The 20,626-nt window shown below is 41.0% G+C and overlaps 1 protein-coding gene across 1 annotated transcript in view; it reads left to right on the top strand.

Moving 5' to 3' along the window:
- Positions 1-920: 920 nt before the first annotated feature.
- Positions 921-20,626, top strand: part of KIAA1244 (KIAA1244 ortholog) — a gene marked incomplete at its 5' end in the record, with an annotated part of 78,148 nt that continues 58,442 nt past the window's right edge. The window contains 3 exons of the mRNA XM_010078616.1: positions 921-972; positions 18,399-18,480; positions 20,379-20,510. Of these exons, the coding sequence (XP_010076918.1) occupies positions 921-972; positions 18,399-18,480; positions 20,379-20,510 (266 nt within the window). The remainder of the gene's footprint in view (positions 973-18,398; positions 18,481-20,378; positions 20,511-20,626) is intronic.

The following is a 20,626-nucleotide window of genomic DNA, read 5'->3' as shown; positions in this document are numbered from 1 at the left end:
TGGGGAGGGAGCGGAGCGCCTGGGGCGGGAAGGGAGGGGAAGGGGCTGCGGCACAAGCCGGCGGTCCCGAGAGCATCCGTGCCCCGCCACCCCCGCCTGCTGGGTCTGCTTTGGGGGTCTTACGAAGCAGATGCGGGTATCAGTAGCTGTCAGTTTCTGGGGATGTTGGGGAGGCTTTCTTTTTTTCTTAAAGCTCTCTGTCTTCCTAAATCATCGTAAAAAAACCCCATCCGCTACAGTTTTATCAGTTGGCTTACATTCAGACATCTGTTTTGAAAGATGGGGTTTTTTTAATTGGATTCTATGAGCTTTTATCCTTGCTGTATAATGGAAATGATGATCAATAAAATTAGTTCTTTTAAGGCAATATGAGCTTAGGAACATTTCAGCATCCACCCATTTTCAGAGATTGGCTGTGACTTGAAGTGCTTTTGATGCTAACTAACTGGAGCACCAGTCAGCAAGACCCTTAACTTACATCAGCATAACTATGATACTTAAAATTGCTTTACATTTTTATTTTTCATCCATACATAGTTACAGCAGTCTGTGGTAGTTCATACCTGTTGCTGTCTTATTACTGGCTTTTCAGCTTGGTGTTCCACGGGTTGCTTCATTAATTGTGTGTTATCCTTGCCCAGCAGCCATGCTAATATCCTCTGTACCGTTCCAGTTTTAGTATATGTGCTGCTGATAGGTGAAAAGGAGTTCACCGAGGGAAAAAATGGTAATCAGTGCCTTCTCATTGGTCACCCAGTGTCCTGATCGCTTAATGCAAATCTTTGGAGACTTGGAGAAGCTGTGATTGTTGTTCTGTCAGCTTTAGGATCATTTGTTCAGAGATTGTAGCCAGGTGTATTACTATGGTTGAACTCAAAAAGTATATTTTAAAAGCCCTGTTGTTTCCTTTGGTTATACAGAAACCTTGGATTCTCCTGATGCTGCTGTCAAGATACCTCCATATCAGCTAAGGTAAGAACATTTAATGTTGAATCCTGTGGAGCTGTGAGTATTTGTAAAATTAAAGTAAAAATTTGATTTAAAAGTGAGGTAGACAGAGGAGGGAGCTGACTCTGTGTGATTTCTTTAGTTTGTAGATATACGTATTTAGGCAGGTAGTAGTGGGTAATTTGCTGATGAGCCTTTGGCTTCTAGCCATGAATGAAATGTAAGGAAGTGTTTAAAAATGGGTAGGAGTATGTATAATGGTGATACTTGGTTAGGAAGGAGAGCTCTCTTGTGGTCTACAGACTTTTTTTTTCTAAATTACAGCCTTCAGTATAAGTGATGATGCTTCTCAGTGTGTTTGTTTTCTTTTAAATCTAGGTTAGTTACTGAAAACAAATATTCTAGAAACTGAAAGGTTATATCATCATATAGATATGACACTGGGTAGGAACTAACATAATACAGTTTCTATGCCTACTTCTTCCTTTAGCCTGCTAGATAATCTTGAGTAAGCCTTCTCCCTTCTTCCTGCCTCCATTTGTACACGTATAAAATGGAGGAGATGGCACTGCCTCCCTTTGTAGAACTGTTTAGGATCCCATTTTGGAAAGTCTGATTGCTATGGGCAAGGCAAATAGCAAAATTATTCACTGTCCCTCCTGTCAGAACCACTAGGAAGTGTCAAAACAAACTACCAAGTGTGCTGTTCAAAACAGGAGGATACTACTTCAGACAGCTGATAGTTAAGATCGGAAATGCTTAGATGTGCCTTGTTAGAGAATGTCATGGATGCTAAAAGTTTGCATGGGTTCAAAACGCACCTCAGCAAATCCATGGAAGAAATTGATTAGAGCCTATCAGATGCAAAGGTACTTTTTTTATTCAGAAGTGCTTTAGTCAGAGATGAGTGAGTTTATAAGAGGGTATGTAGAAGTGTTGTTGTAAATTTGGCCTGTCCTGTAGTCCTCCGGATATCCACTACTAGCTGCTGACAGAGGTGACACTTTTTTATCACAATGTTACTCTCTTGGAAGTATTTTTATCACCTCAGTACTCCCCACCGCTCCTTTCAGATATGCTTGGTGCAGCTTTGTGCAAGGAAAATTAGGGACTGAAGAGCTAGTTATTCCAGAGCAGTCACTAAATAGGGAAGGAATAAGAGCAGTTCTTTTGCTGCTCCAGACTCCTGTCAGCTGCAGTCCCCAACGGGCCTCAAGTCAATGGGGAATGGATGTAGCACAGGTCTGACATGATCAGTGCCAGACATATGCATTTCCAGCACTGGTTGAGCAGCTGAGAACAGCTGGATAAGTAATTAGAATTATTAGATTATGGTTACTTGGCACTGTGGTTGGAGAAAACTTCTCTCTTTATCTTCCCATTTATCACCCTTCATCCAGTGTATGGTCTCTCTTTTTTTAAGTACTGTTCTCATTCCCTATTAATTAGTGTCTTGGTGTCAGGACCCCCACCACCACGTGGTCGCAACCCCGCCTCCCCCCCCCCACTCCTCTCCCGGTAAGATGGGGGCAAATAAGAAAAAGTGGAACCTCCTGAGTTGAGATAACGACAGATTTTTAATAATACCACATGAGGAAAGCAAAAGAAAGAAGAATGTAACAATAAGACAAGATATAGAGTACAATGGAAACACTGATACAATGAAAATCTCACCACCACGAGCTTCACAAAAGAGACCCCTCTCCCGGCTAGCTTCCCCTTATATCCCGGGCATGACGTCAGCATGGTATCGAATATCCGGCTATGCCCAACTCCCAGCTTCTGCGAAGAATTAACCCTATCCCAGCTGGACCCAGGACAATTAGTTAGCTAGCTGTTACCATACTTCTTCTCTTTTCACTTGCTTACTGCCTCTTTACAGATATGCCTACCTTTTTCTCTTCTTCCTACAATGTTCTTAACGTTGTGTTTGTTTAGTGGGGTGATTTTTCCACTGTAAATCCTAATCTTTTTAAATAAAGCTAATACCTTCACAGGTGTAGGTATGATTAAGTAAGCTCTTAATGTTAGACTTGTCAGTAGCAATGCGCTCAATATCTCTGGATGTTTTACAAAATGAAGGGTGCACTAGAGAATTTGAGTAAAAGGTTGATTGTGGGGTCCTTGGTGTGGTTCTGCCACACAACCTGAAGCAGTGCGGGAGATGTTGCTGTGACCAGTACTCAGAGCTTACTCTTCATTCTCTGCTAACAAGCGACTCCAGATCAGCACACTGGGCCATGTCTTGGGCTGGAGTTCACCTGCATGATGTGCGAATTAGATAAAAGTTCATCTTTGCTTGGTATTTGTTAAAGAAGAGCACTGTGATGGCTTGGTTCCTAACACTGTAAAAGAATAGCCTTGAAAACAGAAATGGCAGTGACCAGAAATGCAGCCAAGATATGTGCAGGATGGAGACATCCTGTCTATGCCCCTTTCCTGCTTTCATCTTGATCAGGTGCAGATTGCATCATCTGCTGTCACACAGATCAGCCTTGGGCTGCTCACCCACTTTGAATCTGCCATTCACCCTTTCTGCTGTAATATTTTTGGGTATAGTGGCAGAGCCTGGGGATATGGTCGGAAACATTCCCTGATAACTAGAGTGAGAATACGTATCATCTTTCCACCAGCTGACCCTAGTCCACGACTGGGATCTGAGATCCATAGTGGTAACATACTGAAAGTGTTAAAGGGACTGTGCCAGATAGTTCAGGAGAAAAATATATACTTGTGAGGTCTCTTCCAACAGCAGCAGCTGAATGAGTATTTGGAGTACTGCATGGAAGGGAAAATGTGCCAGCGTGTTTAGTAGGAAAGTTTGGTGTGTCCTTAGAATATACTGAATACAAGGAAAGTATATCACCACTTCTTTACAGTATATTTGGGAAAGTTAATGATCTAGGGCATGTCTATACTGCGTAAGAATGGGGGACAGAGATTCATGATCTGCCATGTCCATTTGAGACAGATACTGGCTTGGTTTCAGAAACAGGGAATCTGGTAAGTACCACAATTGGTATTGTTTCTATTTCTCCACAAAGCAGCATCTGGGTTCCACTAGCAGGTTGTGCTGGTGCTACTGCTGACAGGATGGCCATGCCCTTACTTAAGTCCTTCTTTTCCTTCTGGAACTGAAGAATGAAGTCTGCTCACGAGAAGGAGGTGTAAACTGCACACTCCCTTTTTTTCCCTCTTAAAAAGTAAAAGACCATTTGCTGGTTTTGAAACCAAAGTTCTAAATGAGTAGAAGTTGTTAATATTTTCTCTTAAGACTGTGATCCTAGTATGAGAGTGGGGAGGACAAGTTATCTTTTTGCATTTCCTCAGACTGTGACTGGTTGAGTTCAGGGTTTTTTACATGTGTTATATCAGCTACATACTTTTCTCCACCGTACTGTTGGGGTAGATTACTTCTGTGTTCTGGCTTGCTCCTGACCCACCTATAGTTTCCTCTCTTGTGCTGGACTTCTGTTACTGAAGACCACATGACAGTTTCCTGAAGTCTGTGCAATTAGTTAGGGGGTTCAGCTGTAGCATTTTTATGGGAGCTGTTTCCAGCCCTTATTTGGTAGCCATTTAGATAGCACATGCCTGTGTTTTTTTGGGAGCACCTGGGGTGCTTTTGATCCAAGGGAGTGCAGTGAGTGGACATTCCGCCTGGAATGTAGTTCGTTAATTAGTTTGATAGGGATCTGTTGGGTATATGTTCAGGGAGCTAAATGAGACTATTTTGCTGTTCAGCTTCCTTTGATGTTAATTGAATTTATGAATCCAAGTTCCAGTTAATGACCTTGCACATTAATTCTAGTGAGGGGCATTACTTCAGTGTCTCACTTCCTAAAGAAATACAACTCTCCAACAAATATGGAGCTTCCCACAGAATCCTGTCAGCTCTACCTTGAGGCAGGAATATGTGTGTGCTTTTTCAGTACTCTAATTTGTGATCGGCATATTGAGCAAGGGTATGAAATAGTAAAGAAGATTAAAGTGGACCAGAATGGAAATGACCTTAAGTTTGAGGCTTTGTCTTAGACATCTTGTGAATTCTTGGGAAGGGAGAATCACGTAACCCTTTGGTAACTGCTCAGTCGTTGCCTAGTACAATGGTCTCTGATGAAGAGGTGTTGTGAAGCTTGGATATATACTAAGTGCTTAAGGAGGCTGTATGGATGACTTATAAATAATGAATTAGGTAAAATGAACTGATGTGCTGATGTTTTAATTGGTGAATTGATCACATGGAAAATAGCTTAAGAGAGCTTAATATTGTCTGCCTGCAGACAACTGTTTGCTACAGGGTTGGTCTGCGTTCACTTCAGTATTTTCGAGGTGACAAGTTCTGCCCTAAGGCCAGCCACCTACACAAGCAAGTTTCTCTTCTTCATTAATTCGTGACCAGTTTCTCCATTGTGATTTTTAGAGGCTGAAATAGGATCCATAAAAACTAACTGAACAGGCACAGGAAAGTGAGCCTTGAAAAAGAATGTTCGATCAGAGCAGTTTAATACTCTCAAGGGTTATCTATATATCAGAGAATAAAATAAGAGGCTAGACAGTGCTTGCTGGTCACATACCACTTTGAAAAAACTTGGTTTACCAGAGTTTCTTGGAATGCTTTATGTAGTTAAGTCTCTGTAAAACTTTATGGCTTTCTCTCAGCATGGACTTGGTGCTGCAAAGAGGAGGGTGGTTGGGACTTCTGAGGGAGGCTGTGGCTTGGTGGGTAGTTTTGGTGTTGCTGTCCTCAATGGAACCTAGAATCTTGTATATTGGGTTTCTTACCACGTCCCTGCCATTTTTATTAGGACTTTATTTTTATTATCCTGAAGAGATTTTTCTCATAGTTGTAAGACATTTCCTATAATTTCCAGGTCTTACTACTATCCTGTTCTTTTCTTCTGACCAGAACAATGGCAACAATTTTTTTTTTCTGTCCTTTTTTCGGTGTAGTGGAAGCATCACTGCAGACTTGAGCTTGTGCTGTTCTGTAGAGCTTGTGTGGCTGTTGTCTGTTTACTCCCAGAGAAATGTTGCTGAGTGCTGAAGAAAATGCATAGACAAGACTGTCAATAGTGTAAATAGCTTTTCATGCTACTTTTAAATTTCCCCTTTGGGCTTTAAAGTAATGGCCATGAGACATGTTGATGAGTGAGGCATTCTGGCATAGTAACTGATGTAATTTGCATTCCTTCAAAGAAGAACTAGAAAGGCTTTCCAAATGCTTACTTATCTCTTCAGCATGTCTGCATACTGCATGTCTCTGTACCTAAAAGCTGCAGAAAGTAATTGAAATTGAATAGAGGTGCAGACTTAAGCCTTCAGGGCACCAGTTGTGGGCCCTAGTTGGAAAGATAGGGCTCCTGGCTTTCAGAGGTGCTGAGGGTTTCCAAGTCCTATTTGTGTTGATAGCAGTTCCTATGTTCACTACTGGCAAAAGTTTGCATCCCTCTGGTATTTCACATTGGCCTTCCAAAGCCAGCCAGTGTTTCTGGAGATTACAGGTGGACAGTCAGAGCAGTCTCCTCTGTAATAACCAGTTTATGTCCAGTTCTGTGTCTCCTGTTTGTGTCCCAGTCCCATTCATCTTGGTGCTGGTTTTTGAGACCAGTTTGTGAACTTCAGGAAGCCAGTGCAATGAAGAGCAGTCAGGAACAGAAGTAAGCCTTAAACTTAGCTGAACTCTGAAGTATCTATCCTCCTTGCATTTTTTTTCTATAGTCATGGGAATATGGAGATGAAATTGGTTCTACTCTGCCATTTATTTTTGCATCTCTGTCTTTGCATCTGACATACTTCTTGAGAAGTGGCTGCAGCTTACAAACTCTTATAATAAAACAACATACTCACTCAGCTTACATGTGCTCAATAAATAATAAAAGCAGTAAGTATGGTGTGATCATCACCAAACATCCAGTGCTGTAGAGACTTCCAATCCACTTAGCTTGGGAGATAATTCATCCACTTAAAGAACAGTGAGGCTTGGGATGTGTTTGTGCTTCTCCATTGTGAAGAAATATTTGTGACTTCATAATTTAATTTTTCTCCTATTTACTTTATTTTATTTATCCTTTCTGTTAGCTTCCTTCTAATGAGAGAGAGGGGATAGGGAAGCTGATATATGTTGCAGATCCCCTGACGAGAAGAAAGGAACAGGGAGGGAGGAATGACTGTCTCTGATTATTTTTTTTTGGGGGGGAGGTGTTTTTAGCATACCTCTCTCTATTTTACTCTTTCTCACTTCTGAAACATTTCACTTCCTACACTTGCTGCTACAACCACCTGGCATTCAGTGCTCCAATGCTTTCCTCCTGAATGTGTGTGCTGGGTATATGACTCATGCTGGTCAACCGTTACACAGTCCCTATCTGGCATTCAGCAAGTGGATGATGAGTTCCCCTGGCAGGCGTCTGGCCAAGAAGAGATCCTAGTGACAGTGTGGGTAGCTGAGCTGCATCTCCTGTGTTGTCAGTTTACAGGCTGAACCCAGACTTTTGGATGCATTTTTGTAGCCCATTTGGTGTTTTGAATGGTGTACATGCTCTGGTCTTGATTTAAAATGTAACATTCCTGGTTCGAATGTTGGGGGGGTGGGTGAGGGTAGGAGATCAGTGTTTAGAAAGGCAGTATGGCACTGTCTGATAACAGTATTTGGATCAATCTGCATGTTTAATCTGGGATATGTAACTAGCCCTATTTCTTGTCTGATGGGCAGGTATTTTTATCTCAGTAGAACTTTACATTTGTTCTGGGACCCCAAAAGACAGCGGTGTTTGAGAGGAGAGGGGTATAGAGGGTCAGTTTCCCTCATGTATGTCTGAACTCTTGCTGTTAAGACAAGATTCCAAAAGTTTTGGAAGGCCTCTAGATCTAGGAGTGCCCAAAAACCTCTCATCTGGGGTTATGGCTCTTGAAGGTACCAAAGAAGGTTGAGTATTGTCATGGGAAAAGGTGCGTGGTTTCCGAAGGATTGCTTCTGTTGCTCTTATTTGTGCGTTTGTGTTTGGGTTTTTTTTTGTTTGTTTGTTTTGGTTTGGTTTTTTTAAGGGCAGTGCTTGCTGTTTCTGAAACTAACTTTTGGCCCTTCCTGATGATCTTTGTAGTAGTGAACCTTAATATTCACCACTGCTTTGGATCTTTGTTCCTTTTATGGATTCTTCTGAAAGTCCAATCTAGATTTGTGACAAAAGCCCATAGTATATTGGTTTGGGCTAGGCTAGAGTTGATTTTCTTCATAGGAGCTGGTAGGGTGAGAGTACTGAGCTGCCTATTCAGGTTAACTCCCAACGTACGGTTACTGTGGGAAATACGTAATTCAGTCAGGACAGGGATAGTACTGTTATCAACGAAGGCGCTTTCGCAACTTTAAAAAGCTAAATTTGTTTATTCAGTTCGCAGGTGGGGAATAAGCAAACAGTGCTGGGCTTGAGGGGAGCATCTGCTCTACCAACAAGCACACCTTTCCACAAAACCTGTTCCTCTATTTATTCCCCGAAACGTTGCATATCCATTAAGTTTTGCAATACATTCATTCATATTAATTTCCTATCTCCGCCTAGCCCCACTTCATATTATGATTAGCTAAAGAGTCCTTCTGCGCTTGGGTAGTGCTGTCCGGTGGTCGATGGGTGGGGTTGAACTTTTCACCTTGTCTCCTTGCATGCTCCCTGGACTGGGGCCAGGCTGGTTTTCAGCCAGTTTCAGGGTCCTAGCAGTCTCCTTTATCTCTGTGGCCTTGTGGGTGTTGCATTCTCTCATCTCGTTTTGATTAACAGTTCCTTCCCTTATCATCACAGTTTTGATCCTCTCATCTTGTCTTTGCAAGCACAGCAAACTTAATCATACATTATCTGAACAGCTATTCTTAGTCACTCTTTAACTTCAAACCCCCTGTCTCAGTCCCCCCTTTTCTAGAAAATTAGTAAATTTGTTTTCTTAATATAAAAATTCTTCTTCCCAGTTTCTACGATATGTGTCTCTTAATGCCTTACCATGTACTTTTGACAAGGAAGTTAATGTTGCCATTTGTTGCAACACTTTCCAATCCATATTGGATTGTAAAAGACAATAATAAACTTATACTAATTAATATTAATAAAACAATAATGGGGTGACACAATGTATTCAAAATCCCAGTTGCAGTTGACAACCATCCCAAAAGTGCATCCCACCAATGATGACTTGCATCTTGTTTTATTCTCTTTCCGTACCATTAGGCAATTCTGTTTAGTTACACATTTCTACATCCTGTTTTTCTCTTTCCATACCATATTTTGTGATGAGAGCAGCTCTTCTCCGTTTCTTTTAACATGTATCATAACCTGATATACCACAGTACCAATAAAAGATGAGAGCAGCCACGGGAGTGTTTGTCTAATTTCTAACAACAAATGCAACTGAAATATTGCCCTAAGGGTCTAAGGATGATAATGGGATGGCAGTGTTTGTGTTTGTTTAAAACATCTGATCACTTTTAGTGCTTGCAAAGGAGAAGAAAGTGAGAACATCAGGAGGCTGTTGATAATTGCCTTAAAGAATGAAATATGGCTGGGCAGGGAAACCAGGGTTTGGAAGAAGAGAAGTGGCACTGAAACTGAGAGGACTGTTTTTCTACTAAATGAGGCTTGACTCTGCTGTGGTCATTGTGTGATGCTGTGCAAGTCATGACTTTTTTTTTTTGTTTTGAAAATGAGGTGGGTGGGAATAATGAAAGTAATCTTTTCACAGTTCTTTTATTTACATTCTGTGGAAGGTGACAAAGCTGCAGGAAATACACTACCTTTGGTTTCCTTGAATGTTTGTTTGCTTAAGAAATTGAATATGCTAAGGTGCAGTGAGTATAAAATTACATAATGCATTGCAAATGTGGGGATATTTTTAACAACCATCCCTTAGGTCTGTCAAGATTTAGCATTGCACTGCTGTGAAAATTGAATGGAATTGCAGATTGCAGCATTAACCTTCAAAATGTAACTAGTAATGACCAGAAATGTACCTCATACTTCCGTTTCTTCATCAAACTGTTTTGTAACTAACTCTAGGCCATCCAGCTGTAATGGAGAAAATAAAGTAATTTGCAAGCTGTCTATGCTGTAGTACCTCTGTGTCTCTTTTTCTGTCCTCTCAATCCTACCCTGTCCCAGCATTGTAAAACTTCTCCTGCTGGAAGCTTAATTTTCATAAGATGCTTTCTTTGTTGTTTTCAGTGTACTGAAATTTTGAAACAAAAATGTTTGCACTGGAAAAGACCTCAGCTTCCCTTCCAGGGTTGCCAAATATAGGGAAGAGAGGTTTCATGGAATAGCTTGATAAGCTTTCAAAACTGGAGGCTGAGCAAGTCCAGCATGCGCTCTGCCTGAGGCCAGGAGGTGTACACTAAGGATGGGTACTCTGTTCCTCACCTCATCTTCATGCTGTGCTTCAAATTATAATCGATAAAATCACCTAAAGGATACAGATTGCTTTATAATTAAGACCTTGTGAGGTTTATGTGTGTCGTCAAATCCGTTAAGAGCAGAGTTAGTAACTGACTGTCATCCCTTGTGCACAGAGGGCAAAAAGCTACTGGGGTGGGTGTCCTAGGGAGAGTGATGATAATGTATCACAGAGAGATTACACTACAACTTTGGAGACTGGAAGCATCCTGATTATTACTTTGGTTTTGTCCACTTTAATATTGTGTAGGATCTTTTGTTGTCTCTTCCTCTCCTCTCAAGCAAAGGTACATTGTGTGCTCACGTGTTTTGTTTTGTTCTGTTTCATTCTCATCTTAACAACACTATCAGGCTTCTATCTAGGAACTTTGCGTTGAAATCAAGATGTTATTAGCAAGTACAGCAAGGAAGTAAATGACCTTAGAAGTGCTCTCCGGCTGAGTGACTGCGCTGAGCTATTTAGTTATGATTGTATCAGGTCTGTGGTCTCGGCTGCATCAGACTGTGCGGAAGATTAGATTGTTCACTTTTGCCTTTCCCTTGAGTAGAGCTGTACTTCTGCTGTTATGGCAAATCCATGTCTCTTGGAAAGTGTGTAAATAATAAAAATTAGAAATGTCACTGTGTAACTTTTTTAATACCAACCAGCATTAAATTGCAATCTCATTCAACATTCTAGGTTGAAAAATTTATAAAGTTCTAGATAACAAACTGTATGAAGTTACATTTAGGTATTATTCCTCACTTCCTTTTACCTGTGTCATTATGTGTCTTCTGATAAGCAATGTGCATGCTTCACTCCAGAGACAGGTTCATTTAAGTGTTGGGTGAAGTGATTACTTTGTGTGTTGGTTTGAAAAGCAAAAGGATTGAAGGGAAGAGGGAATACATGAAGCAAAGAGGAAGGAGAAGTGAAATACTGAGCTGGAGGAGAGACCCAGAGGGAACTCCGAGAGAAAGTGGATGTCAGCAGCTGAGGTGAGAGAGAATTGGATATAGAAAGAAAAGGAGAGTTAAACCTTAAGTCAGATGAAAAGAAGCCTTTCCATTGTAACTGGATAAATGTGAAGAGGTTTGGGCTGTGTGGGGAGAAAAAGAATGAGGTTTCTTTTTAGAAAGAAACTGCAAGTGGTGAGGAAGAAAGATGAAAATGCTTTCAGACAGAAATTATAAAATTATTAATAACGATGGAACCTCACCTGGTTATGTGAGAGCCCAATTTCTTGGCGTGGGCAACATGCACACAAGTGTCTCTATGCTTGTGAGTAACTGGAGTAAAATCCTGTCCCTGCTGAAGCAAGTCAAAATTTATGTCAACGTGGTACAACAGCAATCACACAACTGTTTGGTTTCAGGACCTGTGAACTGCAGCACCAACTGCTTGTTCTTTCTTATGTAGTGCTGTAACACCACAGTTGTCTAACAGTGCATGATCATCTTGTAGTGGTACAGTATCATAAAGATAATTTTTTGTTGTGTTTTTTTTTTTTCTTGAAAAGAAGTGTTCTAACTGGAAAGCTTCAGATTTTGTCTTTTATCCAATTGTTCTAAGAGGTCTGTAAATACTATGCACAGACTTGTAGCTTAGAGGTACAAATTTTAATGCTGGGGGAGTCTGTTGTAGTCATCTGGTCTGACTTGCTGCATTGTGGAGGCATGAGAACTTACCTATATTTACATGCTGCAAGCTTCAAACTTCTGTCTGAGCTTGACTTCGTAAGTGGGACAGTCATGTTTCTGCTGTAGATAAAATTAATCCTTTCTCTAGAATGTGAGCAAGGAATTAAAATCTTTCTTCTTGAAGAGCTGTTGCTTGAAAAAGGATGTATTTATTTCCTGTTCCTTCTCTGGGTTTTAAGTACTTCCATTATGAACCATAAAGTTGTTGGTGGAGTCTTTTATCAATGTTCTCTAAGGTAGCACAGGAAAAGAAGAGTTACGGATATTTCTACTTCTATATGTGCATGTGCTCGTATATACACTGCTGGAATTTGTTTTACACAAACTAAATAATCCCCTTTTGTGTAGGGACAGTATTTGCTTCTGTTTGATTTATTTAAGGGCAGTACCTCCACAATTTTGAGAATTCATCTTTACCATTTATTTTCTCATGGTGGGCCAACTTTTCTGGTTGAGTAAGTGAGGCCAATGGAGTTACACACCATGGTACTTTCTTCATTTTAAGCACCCAAGACAGAGAAGCTCTTCTGAACTGTCAGTGTTACTCTGACTGAAAAACTCAGGCTGTGGCTATGACTGTTACCCTACCTAACAAACTGTGTCAGAAAATGGAAACAGCTGTGAATCAAATTGTTATCTGTTCTTTGCCTGGGCTGTGAGTTTTGCTATGGAATGCAACTTACGTGCTGATAGGGCCCTGAATTTCTGAATTTTGCTTCTGCTATGTAATTTTCAGGGGGAAGATAATGCAGAGAGATGTCTTGTTTTTAATCCTGGTTCTGAAAATTGATATGGTTATCACCATTTAAATTAAGGGAAATAACTCTTATGGTGGTGACAAATGTTTTATTTATAGTGTCCCCGTCCCTAAGTCAGAATGGTAGAGAGTGAAGGTGGACCATGACACTGTGTTCTAGGCACTAAAAAGGAGGAGTTAAGATTGGGCCATTTCCTATCTTCATTACAATTTTCATCATGAGATTGAATTAATGAGCCATTATTCTCTTTTCACTAAATGCTTTTTCTACTACAATGAGGAAAGAAAGATTTTTATGATCTCCATCCTTACAAGAGTAATCTGTCTTGCTCTAACCTTTTTGGCAGTGTGTTTTGACAGACCTGTCATAGCATCCCTTGGGACAGACCTGCAGGGAGAGAGGTAGGTTGATGAACCACGGCAAACTCAGGCGACTAGAAAGGTCGTTGTAACCCAGCGTGTTGAATATAAAGGCTATTTGCGTTCTCATGACTCATTCTGCAGTTTACAAAGCTGACAGCTGTGGAGTAGCATAGCTCAGGAAGGACAACCTGTGCTCCTGGAGTTACTAGTCCTGGATTATGTAGTTGGTTCTGTTTCTGACCTTTCTGCTTGACCCTGGGCAGGTCACTTGGAATTTAGTCCAGATACCATGAAGGTCTAGTGGCAAAACTCCAGGTCCTCAGTGGGAACAGGACCAAGTCTTTGTCCTTGGCATTCTCTGCTTACACTTTTTTGCACATAACAAGGTCCGTGCTTACCAAATGCTGTTTTCTCTAGTGGAGTGCCTGTTAGTGCAAATGGCTACTGGTTTCCAGTGACCTTAAAATATATATATTATTTTTTTAAGTTCATCTGGGTGAGGACAAGAGGGTGGTTGACACTCTTTGTTTTGAAGGGAGGGGGCTGCCATCATGTTATACTAATTTGTTCAGTATTTATTTGTTATTCCAGTTTTGAATAGAAATACTGTGGTTAGGAAAGCTGTTTCATGTTTCTGCAATTACTTTCTGTGCTGTAAAATAATTATTCCAGACTCTTGTTCTACAGCGACTCTCAACCATATCCTTTGCATGCGTGACCCCAGACAACAGCAGCAGATAAAGAGTGATCTCTGTCTTCTATTCTGCTGTCAGGGAAGGAACACCACAGCCAGAAGTGCCTCTCTTCTTTGTTCTTTTTTTTTTTTTCTTTTCCCCCTCTTCTTTTTGTTGGGGAGAGGGGTGTTGTTTGTTTTGTTTTTTAAACAGAGCTGTCTTTCGAGAGCACTGCTGTGTGGACAGCACTGCTGTGTGGATGTGCAAACAGTGTAATTAGTGTGGATTTCAGCATATTACACCTGAGCGCATCCTTTTTCTTCACTACTTCCTTTTTTACACCATCTCAGTTTCTTTCTTTTCTCTAGCTTCTGTTTTCATTGCTTTGTTTCGTCTTATCAACGCCCAGGATACCTTATCCTGAAGCTTTTGGTAGCTTCCTCCCCTCCAAGTCAAAGGTGCTCCCTTCCTTTCATTCCCCCTCTGTGTTGTACTTGACTTGTCTCCTTCAGGGTTAAGTTGGTATTTGTGCCTAAAACTGTATCTGTATATATGTCCACACCTGCATGTATCAGTATGGAAGCTTAGGAGTTCCAGTGTGAAACTAGTTTCTGTACAGGTAAGGTAAATGCAAAACATTTTTGAGCATTTTGAGGTATATGTGCACCAGCTTATTCTGAGAACTTCATATATGTGAAATGTCTTACACGTGTAGCACTACAAAACCTGAATGAATTGTCCCTTGACAGTATGGAACTGCAGATAGTAGAGGAAGCAATAAGATCCCATGGTGTGAGACCACTCAAAACAGGGTAGAATTATAAAAGGGCTGTAAGGTATAAGAGGAAAACTCAATCCCTTTCTTCATTGCACTCAGACCAAATTGTGGTCTACATTATCTCTTGTGCAGCCTTACTGAACTGGTTTCTTAAGTTGTAGACCTTAGTATGGACCAACTGTGTTAATTTACATTGTCCTCTCCCATTCTGCCCGAGGATTGTCTGCCATGTCCTGTGCTCTCATACTAGCAGATGATGCATTTAAATGGCAGGTTGAACTGGAGTGTGGAAGATGCTCAAGCTAATCAGACATTGTGAGGAATCTCTGCAGGTGTTTTATAGCTCTAGCATGGAAATGCTAAAGATTTAATTGACTGAGTGTGTAACAAGAACAGGAAATGACACAATGGCAATTCATTTTCTCTGAGAATACAGTGGGAACACGGGCTGCAGCAACCTTAATTAGATTTTCAGTTAAGCATTTTTAGTAACGATGGGAAGTTCAGCTAATTGAATCTGTTCTAATTTCCATCCTCCCATTTGGCATTTTTTGCTCTTCATTTTGGGAGGTGTCCCAAGAAACAGCTCTCATTGTTCTCTGCTGATGGCAGTATGTGATGACAGATGGTAGGCAACATGCTTATGTGCAGAGTAGCTACACATAGAGCCATAGGAGCTCCCACCTGTCTTCAGTATAGTGAAACTGAACTGGATGCACTCCAGTGCCTTATGACTGCCTTCCCTTTCCCCTCTTCTCCCAGTCTCCATCCACTTTAATATGAAAATAAGTTTGTTGTGTAGTAATAAAGCCCCACATGTTTATATGCTTTTGCAGTTAACTGTAGAAAGCCTAAATGAAATGTGGTGTTCTGCCTTGGAGAGGTGCAGGTCTAAATAATCATCAGTCTTGTGTAGTAATAAAGCCCCACATGTTTATATGCTTTTGCAGTTAACTGTAGAAAATCTAAATGAAATGTGGTGTTCTGCCTTGGAGAGGTGCAGGTGCAGGTCTAAATAATAATCAGTCTTTAGCATCCCTGCTGTTAGTATTGTACGCCATTGTGATATTTTTTTTCTTCTGTCTTTTCCTGTGTATTTCTGGCTGATTGAGTACCATTTAATGCACAGGTACCTTGTTTTAGCACCTGTTGATCTACTAGTTTCAAACGTGAGTTCTCCCCCCGAGGGTGATAGTGGCAACTTCTTTTAAAAGAGAGAATATATTGAAGTCACAATATAAAGTCAGCACTTAGATGTGCTTTGTGGGTTAGAGATGTATTGCTATGGCACCTCTCTAAACTAGAAAGTCCTATCACAATTTACTTGTATGCCACATACGTTTCTAGGTCCAGGCAAAGCTGGCAGTAGGTACTGAGGCGGTAGTCAGCTCTACTGTATAAGGGATTACTGTCTGAAACCTGGAGCAGATGTTTTGGCAGGTCTGGATGATATGACACTCTGAGGAAGCGTTTCCTAGACGTTCTGTAGTTCAAGCTGTTTTGGATGCTAAACTCGTGGGTTTTAGGAGTGCTTCTAGTTAAACTGATTCCAGAAACATTCAAGAAAGGAGCTTCTGAGAAAACTGGCCTTTGTGCCTGCCTGTTTCTCAGAATATCCTAAATTAAGCAAATGGTTAGGTTTTAGCTAGAAACCTGTTGTAAGACACACATGTAGTCTGCTTCAAGTTCTTTAGAAATCTGTGTGATTCATGTTTCTTTTTAAAAGCTTCCTGTGGTGTTATGCCAAATGGCCTTTTACAAATTCCCATAACCTGGGAAGAAGGTACGTATGAAAAGACCTGAAGATTCTCAAGAGGTCTTTACCAAGTACAGAAGCTTGCTAGATTGTTTAACTGAGCCGTGCTTGTGACTCTCAGGTCTTTAATTTATCATTAAAGGAAGTGGTTGCATTTCAAAGACCGAATAGATTTGTGCCCTTAGGGTAGCTTATGATTTGTGCTTTTTTGGGGGAAAGGTGGAAAGGAGTACCAACTGAACACATCCAAAATAGAGCTGACTTTTCAGAGTGAACATTCAGTCCTTTCTGCAAGCAGGATCCACTGAAGGAGTTACAGGCTAGGTTTCCCAAAACTGAGGTGGCCAGTGTTTGGTAATCTCAGTTTTCTAAGTTTTTTAAAAAGCAAGTTTGGGTTGTAGACTGACAGTTCTGGATGGGGGGTTGGTAGGGTATGGGCAGACTGGCAAAGGATGACTAGGTAGCTTTGAGAATATGTCTGAAACTACAGTAATCACTATTGCTCTAACTTAGGGCTTCTCCTTATCTAGTTATGAAGGGAAGATTTGCAAGAGGAGCAGAACAGCACCCTAGTCTAGTGCGTGTGTTTAATTTGTGTAAGAACTTGGACCTTTAGAGTTGTAGAGGAGTTAGTCAGTGCTTTTATTTTTATATACTTTTGAGCAAATGAACTATTTATCATTGGGTCAACTGAAACAAAGTTAATTTCAGGTGAAAGGCAGCTCACAGGAGCAAAAGAGGAAAAACTCTTCGTTTTGGTATTTTTAGAAATTAAACATCTTTGACTCTGTTTTGAAAAGACAGGGATTTGGGGTGTGTGAATGTATTGAGACTTGACAGAGAAGAATACTCCAAATGGAACAAGTTAGGGCTTTTTGGTTTCCAGTTGGGTAAGAAAAGACTCAGTTGTTTTCTGTTCCTTCATATCTTGCACACGCTTGTCTCCTTGGGGAGGAAATTAATGCAGTTCCAAAAGGGCTCCTTTGTTTGTAATGCAGACAATTGGAGAACTAAGACTCTTAAGGGCTGGCACAGAATGGTTTGTTGTAAGCAAGTAAGTCTATATAAATGCAAAAATAGACTCTGTATGTGCAGATAAGTGCTTCTTATGTTATATGACCTAATGATGTGTTGCAAACCTTCAGGGAGACTGCAGCTGGACACGGGCTGAGTGTCTCTGATCAGGAATTAGTTTCCTGCCAACTAGCAGGATTTGCTTAAAGGGCTTATGGTTACTGGTGTTCTGCAGATGCTGCAGCCCTTCTCTGATGAGGAGCAAGGAGTAAAGAGAGAAGGTATAGCTCCAGGCACTGTTTGGTTTGGTCACCAAATAAAATTTAAAAAAAAAAAAAAAGGCAGTATCTGAGCACTGAGTCAAAAGCATCTAAGATACTATCCTAACTAGTGATTTATTTTAATATTCAAAAAATTGTGTTATTCTGTAATCAAAGTACAACTTAGTCATAGTTCTAGCACGTGCTAATTCAGGTGTGAACCAAATCTGTTAGTGTACATTTCCTTTGTCTACGCCATTTATGGTTGGATGAAGGTAACATGACAGGGCACAGTGTACTGCAGAGGAGGCCATAGACCAAAACTTGAATAACAGAAAGTGGATTATGAAATCACTTTTCTGGCAACCTGGATATTAAACAGAAGGTGAGTGACTGAAGTATAACGCTTATCACACCAAGTTGAAGGACCACTAGTGATCTGTGAATCCCTTCTTTCTGCTCTGCACATTCATGCATGCACACTGAGTGATAACAGTTGTGAAGTATTTTGTGAAATTTCAATTAAAAGGCCATTCTTGACAGTATGTGAAGAAATATGCCAGCTTTCTTTAGAGGGTAAAAGTGCTTCATAGAGTTGTGAAATTCTCCTTGATTACTGTATGCAAGTGTTCTTACTGAAAGTGATACAGCCTTTCTGGAATGTTACCCCTTTGAATACAAATTTTAGTTCCATTGTTCCCTCTCACTTTTAATTTTTTTTTAATTTTCCTCAGGGAGAAGTGTCTCCTTCCTCTCCAACTGGCTCTGGAATCAAAGAGCATGAAGCTGGCCCAACAGGCTCTAGCAGGGATGCAGGTATGGCTTTAGAGTGGGTTGTGTATATAGGCAGTGGGTGTCAAAGAAATCTAGGCTTTTCTTTTGAAAAATACTACAGGAAAAGTGTGCGTCCTCAGGTGGACCTAAGAATAGTGTTCACGTTTCTGTAACAGTGTTCAGAAGTCAGGATGCAAGTAAAGGCTGGTGATTCTGTAGAATTTAATGTTCTGCAGATAGGTGGGAGTTCCTGGCTTTTAAGATTGAGATGGAAATGTACTCTTCCTCATGTGGCCCTGTGCTACTCTCAGGAAGCCTTGCCACTGCTGAAGGTCTTGGAAACTAAAACAAATCAAGTCTTGTTGCTTTCTTTATTAGAAGAGAGGACTGCAGTGCTTGAAAGATGGAGAGGTTAATAAAGGATTGGGGAGCTTTTGAGGGTTTTTTTGTACACTGAAAACAGTGGGAGTAGCATCTGATTTGAGAGTTTATGAAACTGCAGAAGAAAACAGCAGTGCAGCCCAGGCAACATAAAGGCTCTCTCAGGTTTGACAATATAAAAACTAAAGCAGTTTTTGATTGGACAAATGAGTACTTATCAGTAAATACTTATAACTAGACTGATGCTAGTTATGGAAAAGGCTGGTACACTGCTGGGATGTAAAATGCATGCCACAATTTTCGAAAAAGAAATTTCTCCCACAAAGGGCAAGCATGAAGCTGTTTTGGGAATACAAGGATACAAGTGGATCATTCAAATTCACTTGCTATACTGCTATGTGGGAAATTCTTTAAAACGTTGTTGTGGTTTAACCCTAGTAGGTATCTCAACCCACACAGCGTCTTGCTCACTCCCTCACAGTGGGATTGGGGGAAAATTGGAAGGGCAAAAGTGAGAAAACTCGTGAGCTATGATAAAGCTTAATAGGGAAAGCAAAGCTGCACATGCAAGCAAAACAAAATAAGAAATTAATTTACTACTTCCCATCAGCAGGCAGGCATTTAGCCATCTTCAGGAAAGTAGGGCTCCATCACATATAACAGTTGCTTTGGGAGACAAATGCTGTAACTCTGAATGTCCCCGTCCCATCCTTCCTCCTTCTTTCCCCAGCTTTTGTTGCTGGATGTGAACTGTAAGAGGCAGTTCTAGTGGAACTCTGAGGAAATAATGCTGCTGGCCGTGTTGGGAGATACTTTTCTTTTTACAGGCAAAGGAAACCTGGTCAGTCTAAATATTCAGTGTGAAGTTCAGTCAATCTGTATTGAAAGCACTCCTATGTCTGTTTGTGGTCCTCATGCCAGTCACTTGCTAGCAGTACTCTTCCTCCTGAGGACTTGATCACGTCCATGAGTAGTCAACTCCAGAATGACACAAAACACATCTTGTCAGTGATCAGAAGTGCCACCTCCACAGGGCCTGTGCTTTGTGCCCTATTGGAGTGAGTGGGATGATAGTTGACTCTATACCCTGCCCAGCAGGAGACATGCTAGCACTAATTTGAGGCCAGGATGATAGCCTGAGTGGGGGTTTTTTTGTTGTTGGTTTTTGGGTTTGAGCGGGGTGTGAGGGTTCCACCCTCTCCCTCCTTCTAAAATGTTGAGAGGTTTTGCTGAGGGCATTACTTGGAGTGGTTTGCAATCAGTCGTGTCAGTTGCTGATGTCTGCTTACTTCTGGACACTGCAGAAGTGGAATGGGGAAAGATGATACTGGAATGGCAGCTGATTCAAAAGGTGTTAACTGCCCCCTCATTGTGGCACAGATCTCACAGTTTTTACTGTACTTCTGTAATTTATATTACTGGATCAGTTTTTAATTTGTACATTGAAAACGTAGCCACTGTAGTACCAAACACTAATAGGTTTAGATGTAGTAGTTTACAGCAGAATTGGGCAGAGACAGTTTTGTCTCAACCTGTACATTGCCATTTTCTCTCTGCAGAAGCTGCTCTCTGACGAGAGGTTTGTATCCGTGGAAACAGACTCAGATGAGAAGCAGTTGCTTAATCAGATGCTGAATGCCGTCAAAGTGACTCCTTTGCTCAACGAGGACCTGCAGGTTGAAGTGATGAAGGTTAGTGTTTCACAGGCGTCAGTGCTTGCAACAGAGGCTGCATGACGGAATGCTGGGGTTAGCAAGCAAATTAGCTGTTGCCTTGGAAATCTTCACTTTAGGACAGTATTTTATTC

Source organism: Pterocles gutturalis, unplaced genomic scaffold (genome assembly GCF_000699245.1).
Source record: "Pterocles gutturalis isolate BGI_N339 unplaced genomic scaffold, ASM69924v1 scaffold8708, whole genome shotgun sequence".
Taxonomy (NCBI): domain Eukaryota; kingdom Metazoa; phylum Chordata; class Aves; order Pterocliformes; family Pteroclidae; genus Pterocles; species Pterocles gutturalis.
The sequence above is the reverse complement of the archived record's forward strand: the minus strand, read 5'-3'. Positions and strand labels throughout refer to the sequence as shown.